The sequence below is a fragment of the Antedon bifida genome, chromosome 9, assembly GCF_963402885.1.
Source record: "Antedon bifida chromosome 9, ecAntBifi1.1, whole genome shotgun sequence".
Lineage (NCBI taxonomy): Eukaryota > Metazoa > Echinodermata > Crinoidea > Comatulida > Antedonidae > Antedon > Antedon bifida.
This window is the reverse complement of record NC_136234.1, coordinates 5,797,576-5,817,795: the sequence shown is the minus strand read 5'-3', so window position 1 is coordinate 5,817,795 and position 20,220 is coordinate 5,797,576. Positions and strand designations below refer to the sequence as shown.

At 33.8% G+C, this 20,220-nt stretch overlaps 1 protein-coding gene across 1 annotated transcript in view; it reads left to right on the top strand.

Annotated features, from left to right (window-relative positions):
• The first annotated feature begins 1,889 nt into the window (after positions 1–1,889).
• The window catches only part of LOC144851964 (uncharacterized), a 128,629-nt gene continuing 110,298 nt past the window's right edge, over positions 1,890–20,220 (top strand). Inside the window, exons 1-2 of the mRNA XM_078709639.1 lie at positions 1,890–2,062; positions 11,338–11,617. Of these exons, the coding sequence (XP_078565765.1) occupies positions 11,393–11,617 (225 nt within the window). The 5' untranslated portion in view covers positions 1,890–2,062; positions 11,338–11,392. The remainder of the gene's footprint in view (positions 2,063–11,337; positions 11,618–20,220) is intronic.

Sequence of the window (20,220 nt, the reverse complement as noted above, 5' to 3'; positions counted from 1 at the left end):
GAACTCTCAAAATACTTATCTAATGTGTTGTATACTAAAGAAAAACATCAAATTATTGGGTTTTTTTTCAATATTGTTTTAGCTGTAACAATACTATGTTGTAACAACTGTTGCGTAGTTGAATCTAAAGAAATTATTTCCTATTTTGAAACGAATTCGTCATTTGTCGACTGCAGGAGATGAAAATAATTAAATTTTGTTGATTCATTCGCAAATTCCGTGACTTCTTTCAAATTCTGAAATAGAACAAATTATTTTCATTCATCTGGTACGACTCTAGTTAGCGTTACTTGTCATTGGCAAACGAAATACTACCAATTACAAGCAGTACATCAGAGATTCCGATAAAATACACGATATCAGATCGTTTTATGTTCGACGCACTAATCGTCGCCAAGGGATATAGCTTTCACTAGCTCGGTAAACGCATTTCATTCGGCTATGTATACTCTATTGATCTTCTGAAATTAAAACGTAGTTGACTGTTGCTAGTATGGAACGCCGAAATTTTACACCGTGTTCAGCAAATTCCAATATTATTCCGGATGGATGCGGACTGATTTAGAAACTCCGAAAAAACTTGCCGAATTTTAACGTTACCTGATGGGACCCGTTAGTACCGTATACCGGAATTCCGTGTAATACCTCTGAGTCTACCTCCGCATACACTCTGCCGTTAGTATCGTATACCGGAATTCCGTGTAATACGTCTGAGTCTACCTCCGCATATACACTGCCGTTACCGTATACCGGAATTCCGTGTAATACGTCTAAGTCTACCTCCGCATACACTCTGTTCAAGTCTTCAAAGTAGGCCTATGTCTTCTAAATATATACTGTTGTTGCCCCATAGCTTTATTCGTATAAGTATAGTCTGCTTGTCTATATACACGCGGGCAAAAAATAGCATATGGCAGAGCTTATCATTACATATAGTCTTTCTTTGCAACTGTTGCTAATTCTCGACTCAAGTCTCAAAATTTGACTGGTCACTATTTCCACATGACCCTAAATACAATTCACACATATATATTTATTCAAAGTTAAACATTATATATGTTTTTAATTGCTACTTATACAATTCTAAACGTAAAGGTCATTTCATACGCTCTACTTACATGCGCACTACAGTATGTCTACGCGCGACCGCTTAAGCACGTCACAAATTATTACCATTTTACGAGCATATTGTTAAAATTAAACACTGTATGCAAATATATAGTCATATTTTGTTGTAGCGATTAGTACCTCGTAAATGCCGTTTAATTTTTTACAATTTGAAGCTATAATTATAGCCAAGTCATCTGTCATTGCCTTTATTAATGTCCATCCCAAAAAAATCTATTTCTTGTAATAATAATATTAGAATGACGTTGTCACGATCATCAATTTCTCTGACTTAAAATAATAATTATGCTAATCAACGTCAATGTGATGGGAATATTGATGTGAATTTTCAACGTTTAAATTCTTTAAATTGCTTTCGCTACGATTTGTTTTTCGTATATCATAAAATCATAGCATGAAATATTGTATTAGTGTTGACGTCGTAGCGAACGCGGTATGAATCAGCCTAGCTCCCGTTGAGACCATAATCTTATCTCTGTTCTGTTAGAATGCATTATCCTTCTCTTCATCCTCTTCATCTCGCGATTTTTATTGAGAACATCCCGTCATCTTCTCGCCAGGACTCTGACCTTGGCGTTTATATAACGAAGCATCTGATTGGAGGATATAATACGTTTCGTTTCGCATGAGTAATTCGCACAACCACGCGTACATCTGAAAAAAGTTCGTTTCGCACTACGACACTCCAATCAAACAGTCTTCATCAACATCTAAGAATTTTCCTATATTATTAGAATCTATTAACGGAGGATATAGTTCAAGCAAGACAGTTTCAATCGGAAACCTTTGAGGCGATTGTTTCATTTATTTCGGATATGTTATGAAATAAATTGACGACAAATGATGCTTATGGGTGTACCATTATAGCGACGAGAGACGTTCATTGAGGATTTACGCCGGCTCATAAAGGCGATTGTAAATACACCCAGGAGAAGTAAGTAAATAATGTCTATTTATTTTTATATTGTTAAACTAGCGATAGACTGATTGCCTTCGACTGAATTAATTAGTCGGTCAAAATGCAAAACTCAACGGAAGGCTGTTATTATTCTACTTGGAATGGTTTGAGGCTCAGAAAGATCTGAGATTAAAAAGGTAGATCTAATAAAAGATAGTGACATAGTCGAAAATGAGTAAAGCTCTGTCTACACTATCAAACTTTATGTGATGTACCCATATATATGGTGATGTCATATCACTACCATATTTAAGCATATCACTGCCATATTTGGGCACATAACACCCTTTTTTCAAACTAGTTTGATGGTGTAGACAGAGCTTAAGAGAATGGGTAAAAGTTGTAGACAGGGGTACGGTTGCACAGGGTTTTGTGTTTGGAAACTTAACTTTTGTTACGTACATTCGATTTATCTATACAAGCTAAGACAAAATGTGTCCTCTGTAATAATTATATAGCGATACAGTTTGAATATCGGTTTATAAAGAAATGCAAAATATCTTAGATTCGAATGACAGGAATATTGTCGATTTTTCTTTATCGTAAACTATGATAGCAATTTGATATAATATAAAAACATGAATAATGATTCCACGTTCGTACTCGGTGTCAATACTCAAAGGACAAAGGGTCATATTCTGTATTATCATTTACATTTATGAATATTAATACCGATATTTAGGAAAGTTTATGATATTTGTAACATATAATCAATGAAGTGGATTCGGATTTGGCTGCTGTCTTACGAAGAAGGCTGTAATCTGCGTGTAGCAGATTCAAAAGCAATTCAAAATTAAATGTAACGAAATGACGCACCCGCGTCTCGTTATACAATAACGTCGCGCGCTGCAAACACGTCGGAATTACCTTCAGAATAAGCAAAAGAAGCATTTCGTCGGAGAACTAACAGCTTTAAAAACCCAGTTATAATGTTTAGGGCCTCGTTTTTATCATTACCATGACTACAAATAGTTTTAGACGAAAGTGGCCCAATATAAACGTCATTAAATCCAGTCCATTCGGTAGGTTCAAATGCATTTCAGCGATATTTATTCCCCGTGAATATTATTACCCTTTTCGTCACTCGTTCATTCGCCTCTTCATTTCTGAACCTGCGTGTAAATATCACCATATCGGTTCTTGACAGTTTGAATTTCTTCAGATGTAATGCTAATTCGTTTTAATTCAAGTTTATCCTGTAATTGTTTCGTTTATCTGCTGTTAATGACCACCGCGATGAGCCAGTCGTAAACCTGCGTCCAATTCCCTGATGGTCAGAATTTCTGCTCTAATTAAGAACAATATTAAGTAACGGAATCGATTCCTAGTAAATGTCAGAATTAAATAGCTGATTATGTTTTTAATTTACCTCCTTGTAATCAACGTTTCGTTCAAATTTATTTTAGAGTTAAAGGATTTAAATTACAATAGATACAATCATGTTCATTATCATAATCTTATCTTCTCATTTTCCTTATTCTTCTGATTTTCATCCCTGCTCGTCATCTTCTATTCGGCTACTTCATCGATTTGAAATACCTTTGCAAAATCATTACACAAAATGGCACTTTTTCCACAAAAATGCCACTTTTTCCAAACAGAAAACGGCACTTTTTTCAAAAAATTGGGTTTTTTAAAAAAAAATGGCACTTTTCCACAAAATGGCTATTTTTTCAAAAAATTGCACTTTTTCCACAAAATGGCTCTTTTTCCACAGAATGGCACTTTTTCTACAAAAGGGCCAAACATCGTCATATAGGCGAATTATAATTTGTCATCACTTCTGCCTCATGGTTGTCTCCTTTGAAACGGGCACTTATGATTTCTACTGGCTTGCAACCTATTCTCTTCATAATTATTCACAATTTCAACAATGTATTCTTTTTGCTCTTCTTTCACTGTCGTTTCATTACGTCGCCATTTTATTTACAATATTCATATAGTATTTTTCATCTATGAATCATTTTGGTATTATTTACAGACTTTAATTCTGTCACTTGTATGCTGTCAATATCCATTCAAATCATTTCGTGTTTATTCTCGCTCTGTATTAAAATCCCGGCCACTGATTTTGTAGGACAAATGTATATGTTTGGTTTTTTTTCTTCTGTTATCTTACTGTTATTTAACGCTCTGTCTAAAACTATCAAACTTTATGTGACAAAAAAATGTGATGTGCCCATATATGGACATGATGATGTCATATCACTACCATATTTGGGCATATCACTACCATATTTGGGCACATCACACCTTTTTTGTCAAACTAGTTTCATAGTGTAGACAGAGCTTTTATGTAGTTAAATACTCAAACCATAACTACGGAGGCCTAAACTTGCCTTGAATTTCAGTGACCGTTTAATGTGCCGATGTATTTTGCTGTATTGTTGCTTTAATACAGATTTTACGAAAAGTAGACATCGTTTCTTCGACACACTTTTGATATCATTAGTGTGTACGGAGACACTGTGCTGCCATAATAATTGTGTATAAGAAACTTTGTATACTAATTTAACACGTCACATGACATCTTTCACAGACCTATGTATGCTTCGGCAGATATGCCATGTATTGTTATGTCAAACATTTATTGAGTTCATCTACTGGACAACGAAGCAACAACTGTCAATTCCAGACAACAATAATAAGGAAATAGTAATTCACATAGACTGCTGTGTGAATACAAAGTCAACACACATCCCTTATCAAGTTTACCCCTCTTAATTAAATATACCAGAACGGCACGCGCTGGGGCACGCGACGTTGATGAACACCTATTGTTTCCCAATGTTTGTCACGTGTTTGCTCCCACTAGGTGTCAATTGTAATGTTATTTTTTAATTTTTATTATTTTTAGTGTTGATGAATTAATATTTGGTGTCATGATTGACACCACCATCTGGTTGTAATGTTGATAGTGTCTGATACACCACATGCTCTCTGTTGGTGTCATGGGGTCGTCATCTCTGGGCAAGATGTCGTAATTGTTATATAATCGAACAACATACATTACAGTATATTTATAGCAGTGACAGTTCTTTCTGCTTTCTGAAACCTTATGAAAATGATATGGTCAGTCATCATTAATGTTTTTAAAAAGGGTCGAAAAAGACGCAAAAGTGATTTTACAAAAGAATCCCATTTGTTCGTGTGTTAGCATCTGAGGCTATGCTATGTCGCGACAAAGTGTAGGCTAGTCGGCAGCAATGTAGGCCTGCGTTTCTCTCGTTGTATTTAGTCGTGATCCCAACTCCTTCAGGCCTTTGAAGGATAAGTGAGGTGATTAGGCCTAACTCTCAAATGATCATCTGATCACTCGTATGGTTGTTCTACATTCAAAAATAAATGTAGGACGGATATAATCGAACATGTCCTGTATTGACCGAGCTTACATCTCCGCCACTAGCTTCATATAATGTTTATTTGAAAGCAAATTTCGCGTTTTTCTCAACTCCCACAAGCAATGTTTAGTAGGACATAATTTTGAATCGATAAATAATTTAAAAAGGCGACGAATACACGACCTACAAAGTACATTGATAAAGAGACGGCGGCCGTGCGCAATAGACGAACTGCCGTCAGCAATGAGGAATACTTTTATGACGTTCAATATTTAAATAATTACGATGCTGATTTAAACATAATGACATAATGATACACACATGCATAGATGAACAAATAACTTAACCTTAACATAATACTGCAGGCGCCACATGTGATAACATGTGAAACTGTATTACAGAATGTGCATGATACTGAACACTAATGTGGAAGTAACGGTAGAATAGCAGTGAATGCGTTGATCGGTAACGATAAAACGGTGCATCGAATTTATAGGAATTTATAAAATAGTGCACTGTTTAAATTAGAAACTGTAAAAAAGTGTACAGAGTTCACTTTGCTAACATAATGAAACAAGCAAAATTCAATGATATTTTATGTAGCTTCTTCGTTTTTTTTCTGCTGAAGTTAAATCATCTGGGCGGGAACATTGTTTTCTACAATATTTAATCTTACATTAAATCTCATTGAAATGTTTTCAATAGTGATAAAGGACAATGTCAAAATGATTTGCTATATGGTTTTGTACTTGTGTTCTACTTCAATGGATTGTATTTTCTACTTGAGGTAAAACTTAAGCTGCGACATTGATCGAACGCGTACAACGGTAATTACTTCAATTGAACGTCCTCCCTACTTTAAATGTCATAAATATCGTTGATATATGATAAATCATATCATTTTACGTCTATTGAATATTATATAGGCGTATTGAGTGCAGGATAACATCGGCTTAACTCGCTCAAATCGAATAAAATACATGCAATCATTTTTTATCAGACGGTAAATACTGTCTGTCGACTTCAAACTGTATTTTTATTCATTTCTCTTGTTTTGATATTTATTTCATGTTAAAGATATTGTCCCCCAAAACATGAAAAATGAAGATTAATAAAATCAGACTTTAAATAGGCCATTTTGCAGTTTTAATAAAGTTATTCACTTCTATATAAAAAAAAATATTTATTTCACTTAAAAAGACAAACGAAACAGTTAATGTTAACCAAAATTCATTGGCTGGCAGCCAATTTGACTATTTTTTGCTTTAAATTACAGTTTTTTTCAGGTAAATCATTTTTTTTCGATCTAGTTTTTGGTCAAAGTGAATAACTATTACATGACATTAAAATGGCATATTCAACAAAAAATGTTTAGAGGGACAATATATCTTTAATATTACGTGGTCGTCTTTTGATAAAAAAAAATGTTAATTGCCATAAATTACCTAACATAAATGCTGCCCTCGGCGGTTAATCTGTACATTGCACTTAGTTCCAGCATTTGATCAATGAATTATATTGTACTCTGTTTGTCTCAGTCTAATTGAAATTTGTTGTACACTTCTCCGGAACTAATATCATGCAATAATTAAAGATTTGCATTGCAATGTCCATGGCTTAAGAGAACAGTTAAGCAAATAGCATCGTATCGATCTTAGCCCTAATGAAATATTGCCGGATTGACGGTGTGTGAGGAAGTATCGCTTATTCTTTGTATAATACGTAAGTAGCATGATTAGTGTGAATGAGAGTTTACAAGGGCTGCGCAACTCTCTATAAGAAACATATTTGATGACGTCATAGTTAGGTGTACATCATCAAATCGTCGTGTACAATAAGGCTCGGTGAACAGGCCAATCACAAGTCGAGTATTTAGCATACAGGTGTCCATGTATCTAATCGTATAGCCATTCTGCTCGGGGCGCAAGCTGGATTGCATGTATAGAGGTAGGATATTTACGGAGGTCATTTATTTTTACGTTCGTTCATTTATTTTTGTATTCACATTTTAATTTATTTTATTTATATATACATATAAATCCAAAGGCAAATTACTGAAAAAAATGACAATGCTGTGGGTATCAGTGGCTGGATCTCAATGGAGATACAAAAAAAAAGAAGCAAAAAGCTAAATCAAAACGATAAAGAAAAACAGCCAGAAAAGTTAGCAGAGCTTTCGGGCAACACTAACCTTCATCAGTGCAAGTGAAGGAATTTGGATAAAGTCATAGCATAAGAACTGGCAAGTGCTGCCTGGGTGGACAGGAATAAAAGAAATACAACAAAGGAGACAGGGTGGTGAATGGTGGGTGGAGACTGAATAAGAGTAGAAAACAAAGAAGGTAGCTTGGTAGAGATATAAACAATTTTGGAATGGAACTAAAAAACAGCTTAATTCTAGAGTGAATTTCAACGTCAAACTCAGTGAGGATTTTGCGGCAATTGCCAATTTGGATCTCATATATATTGCTTGTATATTACAATATATTTGTTTGGTTTCTCATCTCTTTCATGTATTATTAATATTAGTTCATGACGCGTGCATTACTTTACTGTCTATTTACTTATTCGTGTTCGTCCATCATCCATTTTTAAATTAAGTAATTATCATTGTCAAACAAACAATATCTCAATTGTATTCTTAACTGCTTATTAGCGTTTTGCAAATATGTTTTGATTACACCATGATGATTGGTCCGAGACTAAATGAACCAAATCGCTGATTAAATTACCATCGTAGCTAAATTAATTACTTAAATAAGATATGTTCAATTAGAATTGTATGTAACGAAAGTAACACCAGTGCGGATCAATACAAGTGCCGGGTTTCTTGTCTACTCTAATGTATACATAGTATATTTGATATATAACACTGGTAAAAAAGACGATACTGAAACTCTTACCATCCGTATTAACTGCCTGCTTCAAGTATTACAAGTTATTTTGTAAGTAGTAACAATTACCAATTTAATTTCACAGTAGAAGACGTCTGTATGGTGCGTCGAACGCGTCAAATTGCGTTTTCCCCCTCGACGAAATTTCTTATTCTCAGCACGTGTACGGATAATTCAATTGATAATGTTGTGTTAAAGAATTTATACACAATAATTCGCATTAATACATCGTGTATGGTATTGACTACCTAAACAGTCAGCTGTCAAAGAGTATCATACATCATCTAGGCTCCAAGGAATCGCTTTAACTATTTTATGCCTGCCACCCCAGACCCACGACTATACCGCGCTGCAACAGCCATACTCCCCGGAGAGGCACCTGTCAAAAAAGGGTTACGAAACCTGAAAGTTAAATTATTGTCAATACATATTATTATTGCTATAGATGATATGACAATTGTCGCAAATTAGGAATGTCGTTAACAATATTGTTTGGTGGTCTAAAGTTGTTCCCGGCATGGAAATCAAATTGTAACTAATTGCGAGCAGTCAAACTATTTTATCTTCAAGACGTGTTTTGATTACGATGAATATAAGACCTTATTTCTTTGCAATTTTACAAAAGATAGCTAGTTTAGGAAACAACGCTAAAGCTATTAATAATATTTCATCATCTCTCGGATATTATCACTATGCAGTTTTAATCTAATTTGCTTGTTTTATATATTATTGTACTGTTAACTATAGGTTAGATAATAGGGAGGGGGTTCCTCCATAGTTAGATATATAGAATTCAGCGTTCCATAATGAGCGTGCCGTTATATATAGTTTCCCTCCTCCCTAATACTCATCTGCTTTCCTTCTGAGCCCAGTTGCTATATATAGCATACAAAGCCCAGTATATGACTTAAGTATACTTAATTCTTAAATGTTTCCAAAATTAGTGTCAGAAAATAAATAATTATCCTACTCACAAACGCTGTAGACTAATTTTGGGTTTATTGAGGCAAGGCCGAGCAAACATCGTCGCGAACATGTAGTTAACGATATCAATGGATATAATCCACCTTGATTGCAAACGAACGAACTAATGAAAGATAATTGCATAGTCTATCAAGGGTAACCTTTGCAAGGAATGACATTTATCGAAACACTGCTGCTGAGTGAATAAAAAAATATACGACATAATAATAATACATACGAAACGTAAACATTATCTATCTAAGACAGAGTTATATTGCAAAGGCTCCCTTGCGACTAGATTATTCATGAAAACAATAATATTAAAGTTTGTATTACAATGCTCTGTTTCGTTTCATTAATAGAAAAGAGGTACAGCGGAGGAGATACGACTAAAGGCCTCTTGCTTTTCTACATCTATGAATCCGAGACAGACTTAATTTATAAGAACAGATGATCTGATTTTACGAAAGAAAGCGCATTACTTTATTAAATAAATAATCGATTACAATACATTTACATGTAATTGAAAAAAGAGCCAATACTATAAGGTAATTATTTATTTGCGTACTCCTATTATTTTAAGTGTACAATATGTAAAGTTGCGTAAGTAGGCCTAGTAGTAATTTTCAAAGCCTCCTCCTTATTTTAGTCAGAAGTCATGAATAAATAAATATTTCGATAAACCAAATAAATAAACATACATTAATAAAGCAATTCAGTATTAAACGAAAGTTTACCACGAAATAACCAATAGTTTGTTTGTAATTGTTACAATTTCGATGATGTCTCCGGAAGAGGGGTTCTGTTAACTATCAGGAACGGCATCTTATTTTACTTCTTTCCACCAATCAAATTTCTTCTTACTGTTTTTTTATCACAGTAATTTTCTTGTGGAGGAGAAGTGTGCGCGAGAGAGGAAAAATCATTCCGTCTTTTGTTTTCGGATTGTTTTGCTGCTTTCTCTCTCTGATTTTGACCAGTATAGAAAATGATTTCGATCTAGGTTAGTTTAAAGGACTGTTAGTTTTCTCATAATGTGTTTGAATGTTAATAATCGACCCTAGGCTCATCATGATCCATCAAGTTAGCTTAGGCGTAGGTAGGAGGGGCCTAAAGCCTAGGCCTAGCCTAGTCTGACAATACTGCACCTGGCTGGGAGGGTACCGCTTGCTGCTTTTGATACACCAGAGGAGGTAGTCCTACCGGGGCTAGTTTGCCTAGAGATAACTAGTTTTACTTAGGTTCTTGCAAAAAGTCGTTCATCCTCTGTTTTTTTTCAATATTACAAATATTGTATTATTTTGATTGCAATAAATTAAAATAAATAAATTAGGCCTAGGCCTAGCCTAAACTTGTATTGTGTATGCCTAGCCTAGTGCCTAGACCTAGGCTAGGCTAGAGGTAGAGGATAGGTGTATATTGTATAGAATATTTTGAGTTGATTACCACATCGGCAAAATCCACCAATTTAAACATGATCCATACAAAATACAGGACCAAATTCAACCGCGACCAATTTCATCTATCACCACTACAGCCCCTCTTGTTTTGGTCTACTGCTTAAGTAGGCCAAAGTAATTTTAAGTTCACATTGAGTCATCAGTAGTAGTAATTACTGATGATAGTCTAAAATAAAATAACTATTTCTCCATATGTTTTCAGTAAGTAACAGTTGCTTCTTAAACCTTAAAATAGAGCTTAATGTTTGATGTGGGCTAACACATGGTGTTAGAGTTTCAACACCACAGACTCACTTTAAATGTAAAATATTTCAATTAAAATATTTTAAATTGTACAATTTACTGCAATTGTACATTTTCATTGAAAATGCAGATTGGATAGGGTGTGAACATTTCAGCTCTCACAGTTATATTCAGTAGTACTGTAGATGAATGCTTTTGAATTTAATTTAATCTTTGGTTTCACTCGTCGTAGGTTGTTTAACTTAATTGTACAGGTATTGGTATCAGCTTTTCTTTTTGTAATTTAATTTTAGGCAAGTACTATTCAATATACAATTATAGATATTTAAATTTAAATTTTTTTGTTTCAGCTTTCTAGAGAAACCGCTGTGACATTCAAGAGATGATTTGGTAAACAAAATCAAAATGGAAAGCCAAAAAACCCCAGACCCCGATACCCAGTCAAGCATGGATGGTGCTAGTCCAGTACAACCATCAAATCCTTCTTGTGATATTACTAACGATTCGACTGGACAACCTTACGATCTTGGGATTTGTTGCGAACGTTGTAACAATCGACTCGTTGATCTGAAGAAACAGGCTTTGCGACTGATGATTACGCAACCAACTTTTACAAAGGTCGCCATAAAGGTTAGAAATTCTGTTAAATATATTTTTGCACTACTTTTTATTTTCAAGAACGTTTAATTTTCGTGGATTAGGGAAAAATAACCACATTCAATATACAGTAGCACATTGGAATTAATAATTCTCTTCGCAACGTATGTGGCAACTGGCATGTGGCCGCACCGACCCAGATTAAACATGATAAATATTTAAAACAAATAGTTTGTTTTTGTACGGGGTTAGGGACTGAGATGAGATGGAACATTCATCGTTTTTTAGCTCCACTTTTTTTTATCGGATTTCCATCCAGTCGTCTTTTGTCTAATTAGAGGCGATCTTTCTTCCTCAACTTATTTGGAATTGTTGAGAGTAATGTATCATGAAATGGAGAATCAGAATCAATTTTCAATTTATATAGTTTCTGTTTATCCACTTAATGTAATGTCTGCAAATCCAATAAATGTCTCCCCAATAGTTACACTTTATCGGAACCATTTGAAGCATTATCCAATTCCTGATGTTTGAACTGTAAGAAATAAGTATATATTCCATATGACATTTAGTACACCTAAAGGAAGATTAGTTGGTATTCTGAGGTGAGACCTATCAATTTATCATTTTATTATGATTTCTGGAATGTTTATTGCTTTTATAAAATAAAGGAAGGGGTGATGGTACGATTTAAATCATAAAAAAAATGTTGAACCTCACTGAGCAGGTGCGACCCCTTGTGGATATGTATGAAGTAAGGAAGGGAAGATGGTATGATTTAAATAAAAAATAAAATGGACCCCCACCACTAACACACAACAGTACAACTGTGACCTTGTATGACATAAAGGAAGAAGAGATCGTATGATGTAAATAAATGATTGTTAATATCAACCAGCTAACAAAGTAACAGTTTGAGTTAGGTTACACCTAAAAAACAATCTTCTTAATAAATCACCCCCTTAAAATTATTTTGACCTCCTTTTATGTTATATCATCACTACTCTATAAATGCCTTGGTTGCAGCGAGTTAAATTTATCACAGTATAGTTTAATTATTTTCTTTTTGAATTTATCATCAACTGTCGTGTGCAAGAGAAGTATTGTGGTTGCCTTTTAATTAGAAAGCTGTCCCATAAAATGCTGCAAACAGATTAAATACAGTCTTCCAAGAATTAATTTGTTGTAATATCGGAATGGTAGAACCTTTCACTAGTAGCTGTACTGTATACACAATGCTATGATCTACTGTACATAGTAGTATGTAGACTGTAGGGTGATGAAAGTCTATTTCTTGCCTAGCTTACTATACCTGGATAAACCAACAATAGCCCTTTCTCCTCGAAGAGTGAGATATAACTCGAAAGGTAGAAATTTTCATTGAACACCCTTTTCCACAAATGGTGTAGTTGTGCTAATTTAGCTACCGAACATAGTCTTAAATTTAGTTCCCACTTGGGCTCAAGGCAATGTCGTATTTTGACCAATCATGACGCGATGGATCACCCAAACTGTCGCACCCAAACTGTTGCTTGTGATTGGTCAACTCACTGGGATTGTGCCTACGTCGTTGCGGTGCGTCCAAGTTGGATCCACGCTTTCAGATCACAGCTATACCTAGAAGTACAGTAGGCCTATAACTATTAATATATAATAAGACATTTTATGGCCTTTTGTTTGCGCAGTACTAAAGAAGTTATTATAAGTTATAGTGACATTTCTACTACCATTGAAGGTGGTTTTATGTTCCAATTATATTATATTGATTCTTACTAGAGTTACTTTAATACTATATTTTATACAATAAACCTAGAAAACCATTCAATAAACTTTCTATGATATTTTAGCGTGATTTATAGATATGATTTTCTTGTACAATAACATTTTATTTTTGTTAATTTGTTTTAGATACGTTATAAGTGAAGGTTAATAAAAGTTAAATGTTCTTACTTATTGTATTGGAAATCATCATATGATCTCAAACCATGCATCTGTATCATTTTACAGTAGCATGATAACTGTATGGGTTTATGATATTCCGTGACCAAATTCAATATTTATTACCTATTATCCTTCTCAACTTTGATTTATATGTCTGCATGCTATTTTGAATTACATCTTGGAAAAGTCTTGAAAGGAAAATGTGCCACATTTTTTGTTCCTTTTGCACATTTGTTGTCAATATTTTGACTTTTTAGTTTGCATCATATTAATGAGACTTTTAGAGGCTGCAGTTAAAGCAACTTCCTTTAAATTCCACTATCTGCTGCATTTAAAATAGTTTTAAAAACCTGTAATACTAAGCATGGTATTGGTAAATAATACAATAATAATAATATCCTAGATTTATAAAGTGCCTAATACAGTAAGTGTTGTGAAACCTCTAAGAACTGTACATAATATTAACCCGGTCATTTTTGGATCAAACATTCATGGAAATATACTCCCATAATGTTGCTAGTAATCAGCGCAAATTTGTGTCTTGACCTTCTTAAACCAGGTACCCATTTGTACACCTGGGTGGAGAGGCAAACATAAGTAACATACTGTACCTTCTTTTTCTTTAGGAGCAAACTTCATTGTTGAAGGCTACTGCAATTTTTATGCATACAGTACGGTGTGTTGAGCATATACAGTAGCATCTTATTTGTAATAAAAATAATAATAACGAAAAAGTAATAGAACATTTTAAATTTTTTTTACACTTGAATGGAAGGTGTGTTTCCTTTTTATAGATACCACTAAGTATGTCAAATGTTTGATACCTTGTAAGGATACTGTGAGCATGTATGTTTACTCAGCTGCAATGTAGGCTTTCTTATCGCTTCAATTCAATTTGCAAGACGATGTTTAGTTCTTACATCGGTGACACTTCAAAGGAAATGTAGCTTAATTTTATTTACAGAGCATACACTGCATAGTTGTCGCATATTTATTTTTACATTGCTTTTATTATCATGATAGGAGTTTGCAAAGAGAATGATTTACGGGAGATTACATGAAATAATTGTCTCCAATTTTATTAATACCTACCTTTAATTGATTCCATTGTAAGAAAATTCCTTCAGTTTAGTTATAATTATGACCTTTGACTTTCCAGGGTAGTTGAGATTGTTGGACAAAATATATAATACAGTATACCCATGACATTTGCCTTTGGACCGACTAGATTTAAGATCGAGATCCATTTAGATCAAACAATTAAAATAACAAGCTAAAGTTTGATTTTGTTAAAGCCTACAAGTTAGTTTTTTAATTAATTAAGAAAATGCAAATTTTAGACAGATATAAAGATTACCTATATATTATTAAATATATTACTAGGGCAGATACTATGGTTTAAAACCCTCCCAGTAATTCTGGTCATTTTGATATCCCATTGGATGTGTGTGCAATAACATATAGCAGACAACAGTACAAACTCTATCTATAGTTAGTACTGTATAGAGCTCTGTCTACACTATCAAACTTTATGTGATGTGCCCATGTGGACATGAAGATGTCATATCGGTACCATATTTGGGCACATCACTACCATATTTTGGCACATCACTACCATATTTGGACACATCACTATCATATTTGGACATCACTACCATATTTGGGAAAATACTACTAGGGTGAATACTTCCACTGATTTTATACAGTAAGATTGACTTTCCAAGCGTGAATCACATTACCGAAATCGTGACAGGATATTCCAGTGAAACATACTGTTCTAGTTGAACACAAAATCTCTGATTATTTGCCATAGACATGGTTTAGTGCTTAAATGTATTATGTTTTAACATGTAGAATTAACTATGGCTTGATGCTACCATCTGTAGGGGTAGAGGTAAGCTAGGTTCAAGGGTACAAGAGATTGCCTAATTAACGGCAAATACCTGGTAAATAATTTCAGGTGCTCTACTGAAAGTTATCTGGCAAGTCGATTCGATAAGAGGTAAGATGAGGGCGCTTTTGGTTAGCTTTATTACGAGGTATGCGGTATTGGTTAAGTTTATTATCGGTGATTTAGACATATTTTTTTTAGGTTAGTCACCTAAGCCTTCAACTATGACTGCGACTGCCCTTAAAATGTTTCGCTAATGCAGAAGTTTTTCGTCGTGTCACATGACTAAATTGAATCCCAATTTTTTATGCAAATAATTTCCAAAGTCAATGACCATGCAGATGTAATTATACATTCCCAATTTCAGAATGTCTAGCCTAGATTTACAGACGAATATAAAATTAATTCAGTGATGATAAAGGAAATGCTGCCTCTCATTGAGTTTCTTATAATGTGGCTACCGGGATGTGGGAAGGTCCCTCCGGCCTAGCATGCAGATAACAAACACCCATAATGAGTTCTATTTATTCACGAAGCTCATTCATTTACATTTTCTGATGAAAGTACATGTTGATGCTTAATGACTTTTGAAGAAGAAAACTGAAATTAGGGTTTCACCATCATCAGGAATGATGAGTAATTTACGTAAAGCAAACATGACATTAACTTGCAGATATTTAATTTTCAAGTAATGTCGATCAGGGTTGTTGTAATTACAGCTTGAGAACGTATGTAAATGTACACATTGTAAATGCATATTACGAGGCTTAAGAGAGATAATCGAGTCATCCTTTAATTTCACAGTTAATGCAGACTTGTATTCTAAGGTCCAGAGATTTGCAGTGCTAAATATTATATTATGAATAGAATTATCTGCAAGTACTGTAGTAGAAATAAGGATTTTTATAGCTTAACACAAGTCTACCAAGTCTTGGTAGTTGGAGTTGTAGCTTAACCCAACTCCGTTCACACAGTGAAAGCAGATGAATGCAGATTGAGCATGTAAATTCTTACTACAAGATGTCGCATCCAAACAAGAGGTGGAGAGTCCAAAGGACACAAGCTTTTCAGAGTTAGATTTTAATTCATACCTCACAAATATTTCAACTTTCTATTCTTCTCTCGCATACACAAGCAATGTGAATTCTTATTGAATGAGATGTCACTAGTATAACACAGATTATCCCTACTATGTAACTGTAATGGCACCAATAGAGAAATAGTAAAGTGTTGATCAATTGCCTTTCATAATACATTTTAATCCCCACCAACACCTCCACTCCTTCCCCTTCACCTCACAAGTGTTTCAACTATTTCTAGTATTCCTCTTCCTTAAATTTGTTAGATCTTTTGGAAACTCCTGCAGCGCGGAGAAGCCAAATGTCAGTCATATAGATACAATATGTGGTATTTTTATACCGATCGCCCCAAGCGCCAATCTGAAATACCATAATGTGATAAGTCGTTATCACCAGATCCTGCTCACTACCACACTTAATTGAGTCTAATTTTGTTTTGTCAGCAACTAAGATGAAAACACAGTGTCTTGAACTAGGGTTTATTCTTCACACCTGATATAGCTATTTTTAAACCAACCATTTTTGTATACTTTATATCTTTAAGTTTATCTAGACCTTTAAAATTCTTTACTTTATTGGGGAGATGTGTTAAAGTACAGTAGGTAGAGAAATTTCTGGGAATACGGGAGGAGGTTGTTAGGAATGAGGAATGATGTGTACATCTTGAACTAATTTGAGAGTAAAGCTCTGTCTACACTATCAAACTAGTTTGACAAAAAAGTGTGATGTGCTCAAATATGGTAGTGATATGACATCATCGTGTCCATATATGGGCACATCACATTTTTTATCCTGTGAAGTTTGATAGTATAGACAGAGCTTTACAGTATTCAATGTCCAAGTTTATCTTGTTTAAATTTGACAAACAATTATAAATTAAGTCTCAAGTTGGCCTACACTATTTGCACAGTGGGACAAACATTCTATCAGAATTTATAAATTTATTGAAAAATAGGAAATGACACCAATGATAATGATATTGTGGCATTTAGGCCTACGGGCCATGTCCAATGGGGTTTATAATTTGACATTTGTGACAGTTAAAATCATGAATGGGAAATGGAATAATCACATGGGAATGGAGTTGCCTTCCCACCTGTCTAGCATGGAATTCATAATTGCTAATAGGACTATCAGAACTTTTTGAAAATTCTAATTTGTCATTTTGTCTATCCCACAGAGATTTTAATGTTGTTTATTTGTTTTATTGCTAAAAAAGTATTATGAATGGATCTCTTTTCATTTGTTTTGATATTTTTTCTTACAAATTCAGATTTTCTGAACATTTAGAAAAGAGTGATTTAAGCCAAAATGTTTTAACATGAAAAATGTTCTCGATAAATAGAATTTTATCCATTTAAAAAATCCACCCCTCTGGTCAGCAGGTAATTTCTTAATGACCACAGGTGACCATCTATTTATGTTAATGTGATGATGATGATAGGTATCACCTGCCCTCTGTGTAATTAAGCCTATCCATCAACCTAAACCGCCTGAGACATGAAATACATATTAGGTTTTTATTATTTTATAGGAAGAAGCTTATGTGCAGTTCCACACTCTTAATTTATATTCTGAATATACTATTAAATTGTCAGATATGATAATGAACTCAAGCGAACTCTTGTCTGAGAGTTTGTTTAGATAAAAGAACTAGATGAACAATATGTATTAAGGTATTTGACTTTTGAGAATAAAATGAGTAAATAAAATAAATTTAAAAAAAAAAAATTAAAAAAAAAAATAAATAAAAAAAAAAAAAAAATGGATATATATGGCATTGCTTCTACTTTGTTGCGGACTGTTTAATTTCTCAAAAGGGTTTTTTTTTTTACAATTTGTAGGCCTACAGTATGTTTGTTAAACCAAGTAATACTTTGTCAAATCTGTTTAATTCCAATAATTAAAACACCATCTCAATATGTCTGGCGACTGTAACAGTGTTTCAAGTTCCTATGATAAGTATGTTGATTTGCTGGTTAATCATTTCTTTTAATATATGATTGATTGAAGTCATAATATAGTTGTATAGAATAGAGAAACCTATATAGTTTATAATTTAATTTTATTAAAAGAAGATGATGGACTAGGTTAAGCATTTCACGAAGGTTGTTCTGTTTCTTTCAATAACAATATGTAACTCTGGTACATACTGTAGTTGTTTCATCATATTTGTAATTACAATATACTGTACTAGTAAGAAATTATATGTAATACAGTACTAATAAACAAAGTGAAGATTTACCAAAGCTGCATTATCAAAGTTTGAAATTTATGAATTCTAAAGCTCTGTCCACACTATCAAACTTTATGTGACAATGTGATGATGTCATATTACTACAGTAATACTACCATATTTGGGCACATCACACTTTTTTGTCAAACTAGTTTGATAGTGTAGATAGAGCTTAATATAAACAATCATTGATTTTGGGATTTATTACTGAAGCAACTAGAGAACATACAGCAGCAGATAAAGCTTTTTCATGGTCTTCACTATCCAGAACATGTTGTTAAATTTAATGTTTATTCATAATTAATTGAAACAAGACTTAATGACAATGGAAAGTTAAACTTTATTTCAGGTTTAATCTCCCATGAATGTCAATCCCAGAAAAACAACTTTGATCTTAATAGGCAATTGAGTGTAATGAATGTTTATTTGTTACAGATGGACCAGTATTTGGCCATTGATCAACTTGACCATGCTAAAAGCATGGCATGTGAAAGACTTTGAATGATTAATGATATTATTACTGACAAAATGGTCATTTTTGGTAGTTACTTTGATTAGTTGTATGTGGAACACTTTTCCCACCTCCATCTTTACAAGGAATCAAGAAATATTAAAGTTTGACAGTTTGTAACTTAGTTGTGCTCCTATATTTATTGTGATGTTCCAGGTATCTTTTAAATCTCTCTTTATCCGCCAATCTTATGTTCTTGAAACAGATGCATACCATTGTATTTGTAGGTTAGGCATAGTTCTCTCCATACGAGACATCCTGGAGTATGGGGTAATATACCATGCTTGTTGATGAAAGAAATTATGTTTGTCACTGGTGTTGCTTACCAATCATCTAAAGGTTGATTTACACAGCCGAGCAATAAATAAACGGTAATAAAAATATAGAATCTATGCTATTCTTTATGACCGTTTACACACAACACGGAGCGTACGATCGGTTTCCACTCGTGATAGATACAGATTCTACGTGGGACAAGCTACCCGTTTTTTTTTTTTTACCGCTCGTCTGCATAAATTAGCTTAATAGTGCATCATTCTTGTTGTATGTATTAATACTCCATTATAGAGTATGGTTGGTGGTGAAAATGATGTTATAAGAAGAGTAACAGCTGTTTGATCTAATGAGAGGTATAGGAAAACAAAGTTAACAGTTGCTTTCTATTTGGAGTAGAAAAAGCTGAAGGCGAATGTATGCATGATCATATTATGGCCTATAGGTATCAAAGAAATGTTTTCTGTAGGAATGTTTGACCCTTAGATTGATCGCTTTCAGCCCAGTGATTGGAACAATCCATTAAACCACATGTGGCCGTGGATAGATATAGATGACTGTCAATATTGGAATGATCCATAGGACTTATGTGGCTAGGGAGTATGACATAGGTGATTGGTCATAAGTTTGAAACTGTGCAGCAGTTTTAGTGAAACCATGGCAATAGGCATATACCTCTGCCCATACCCAAACATTAACCTTTTT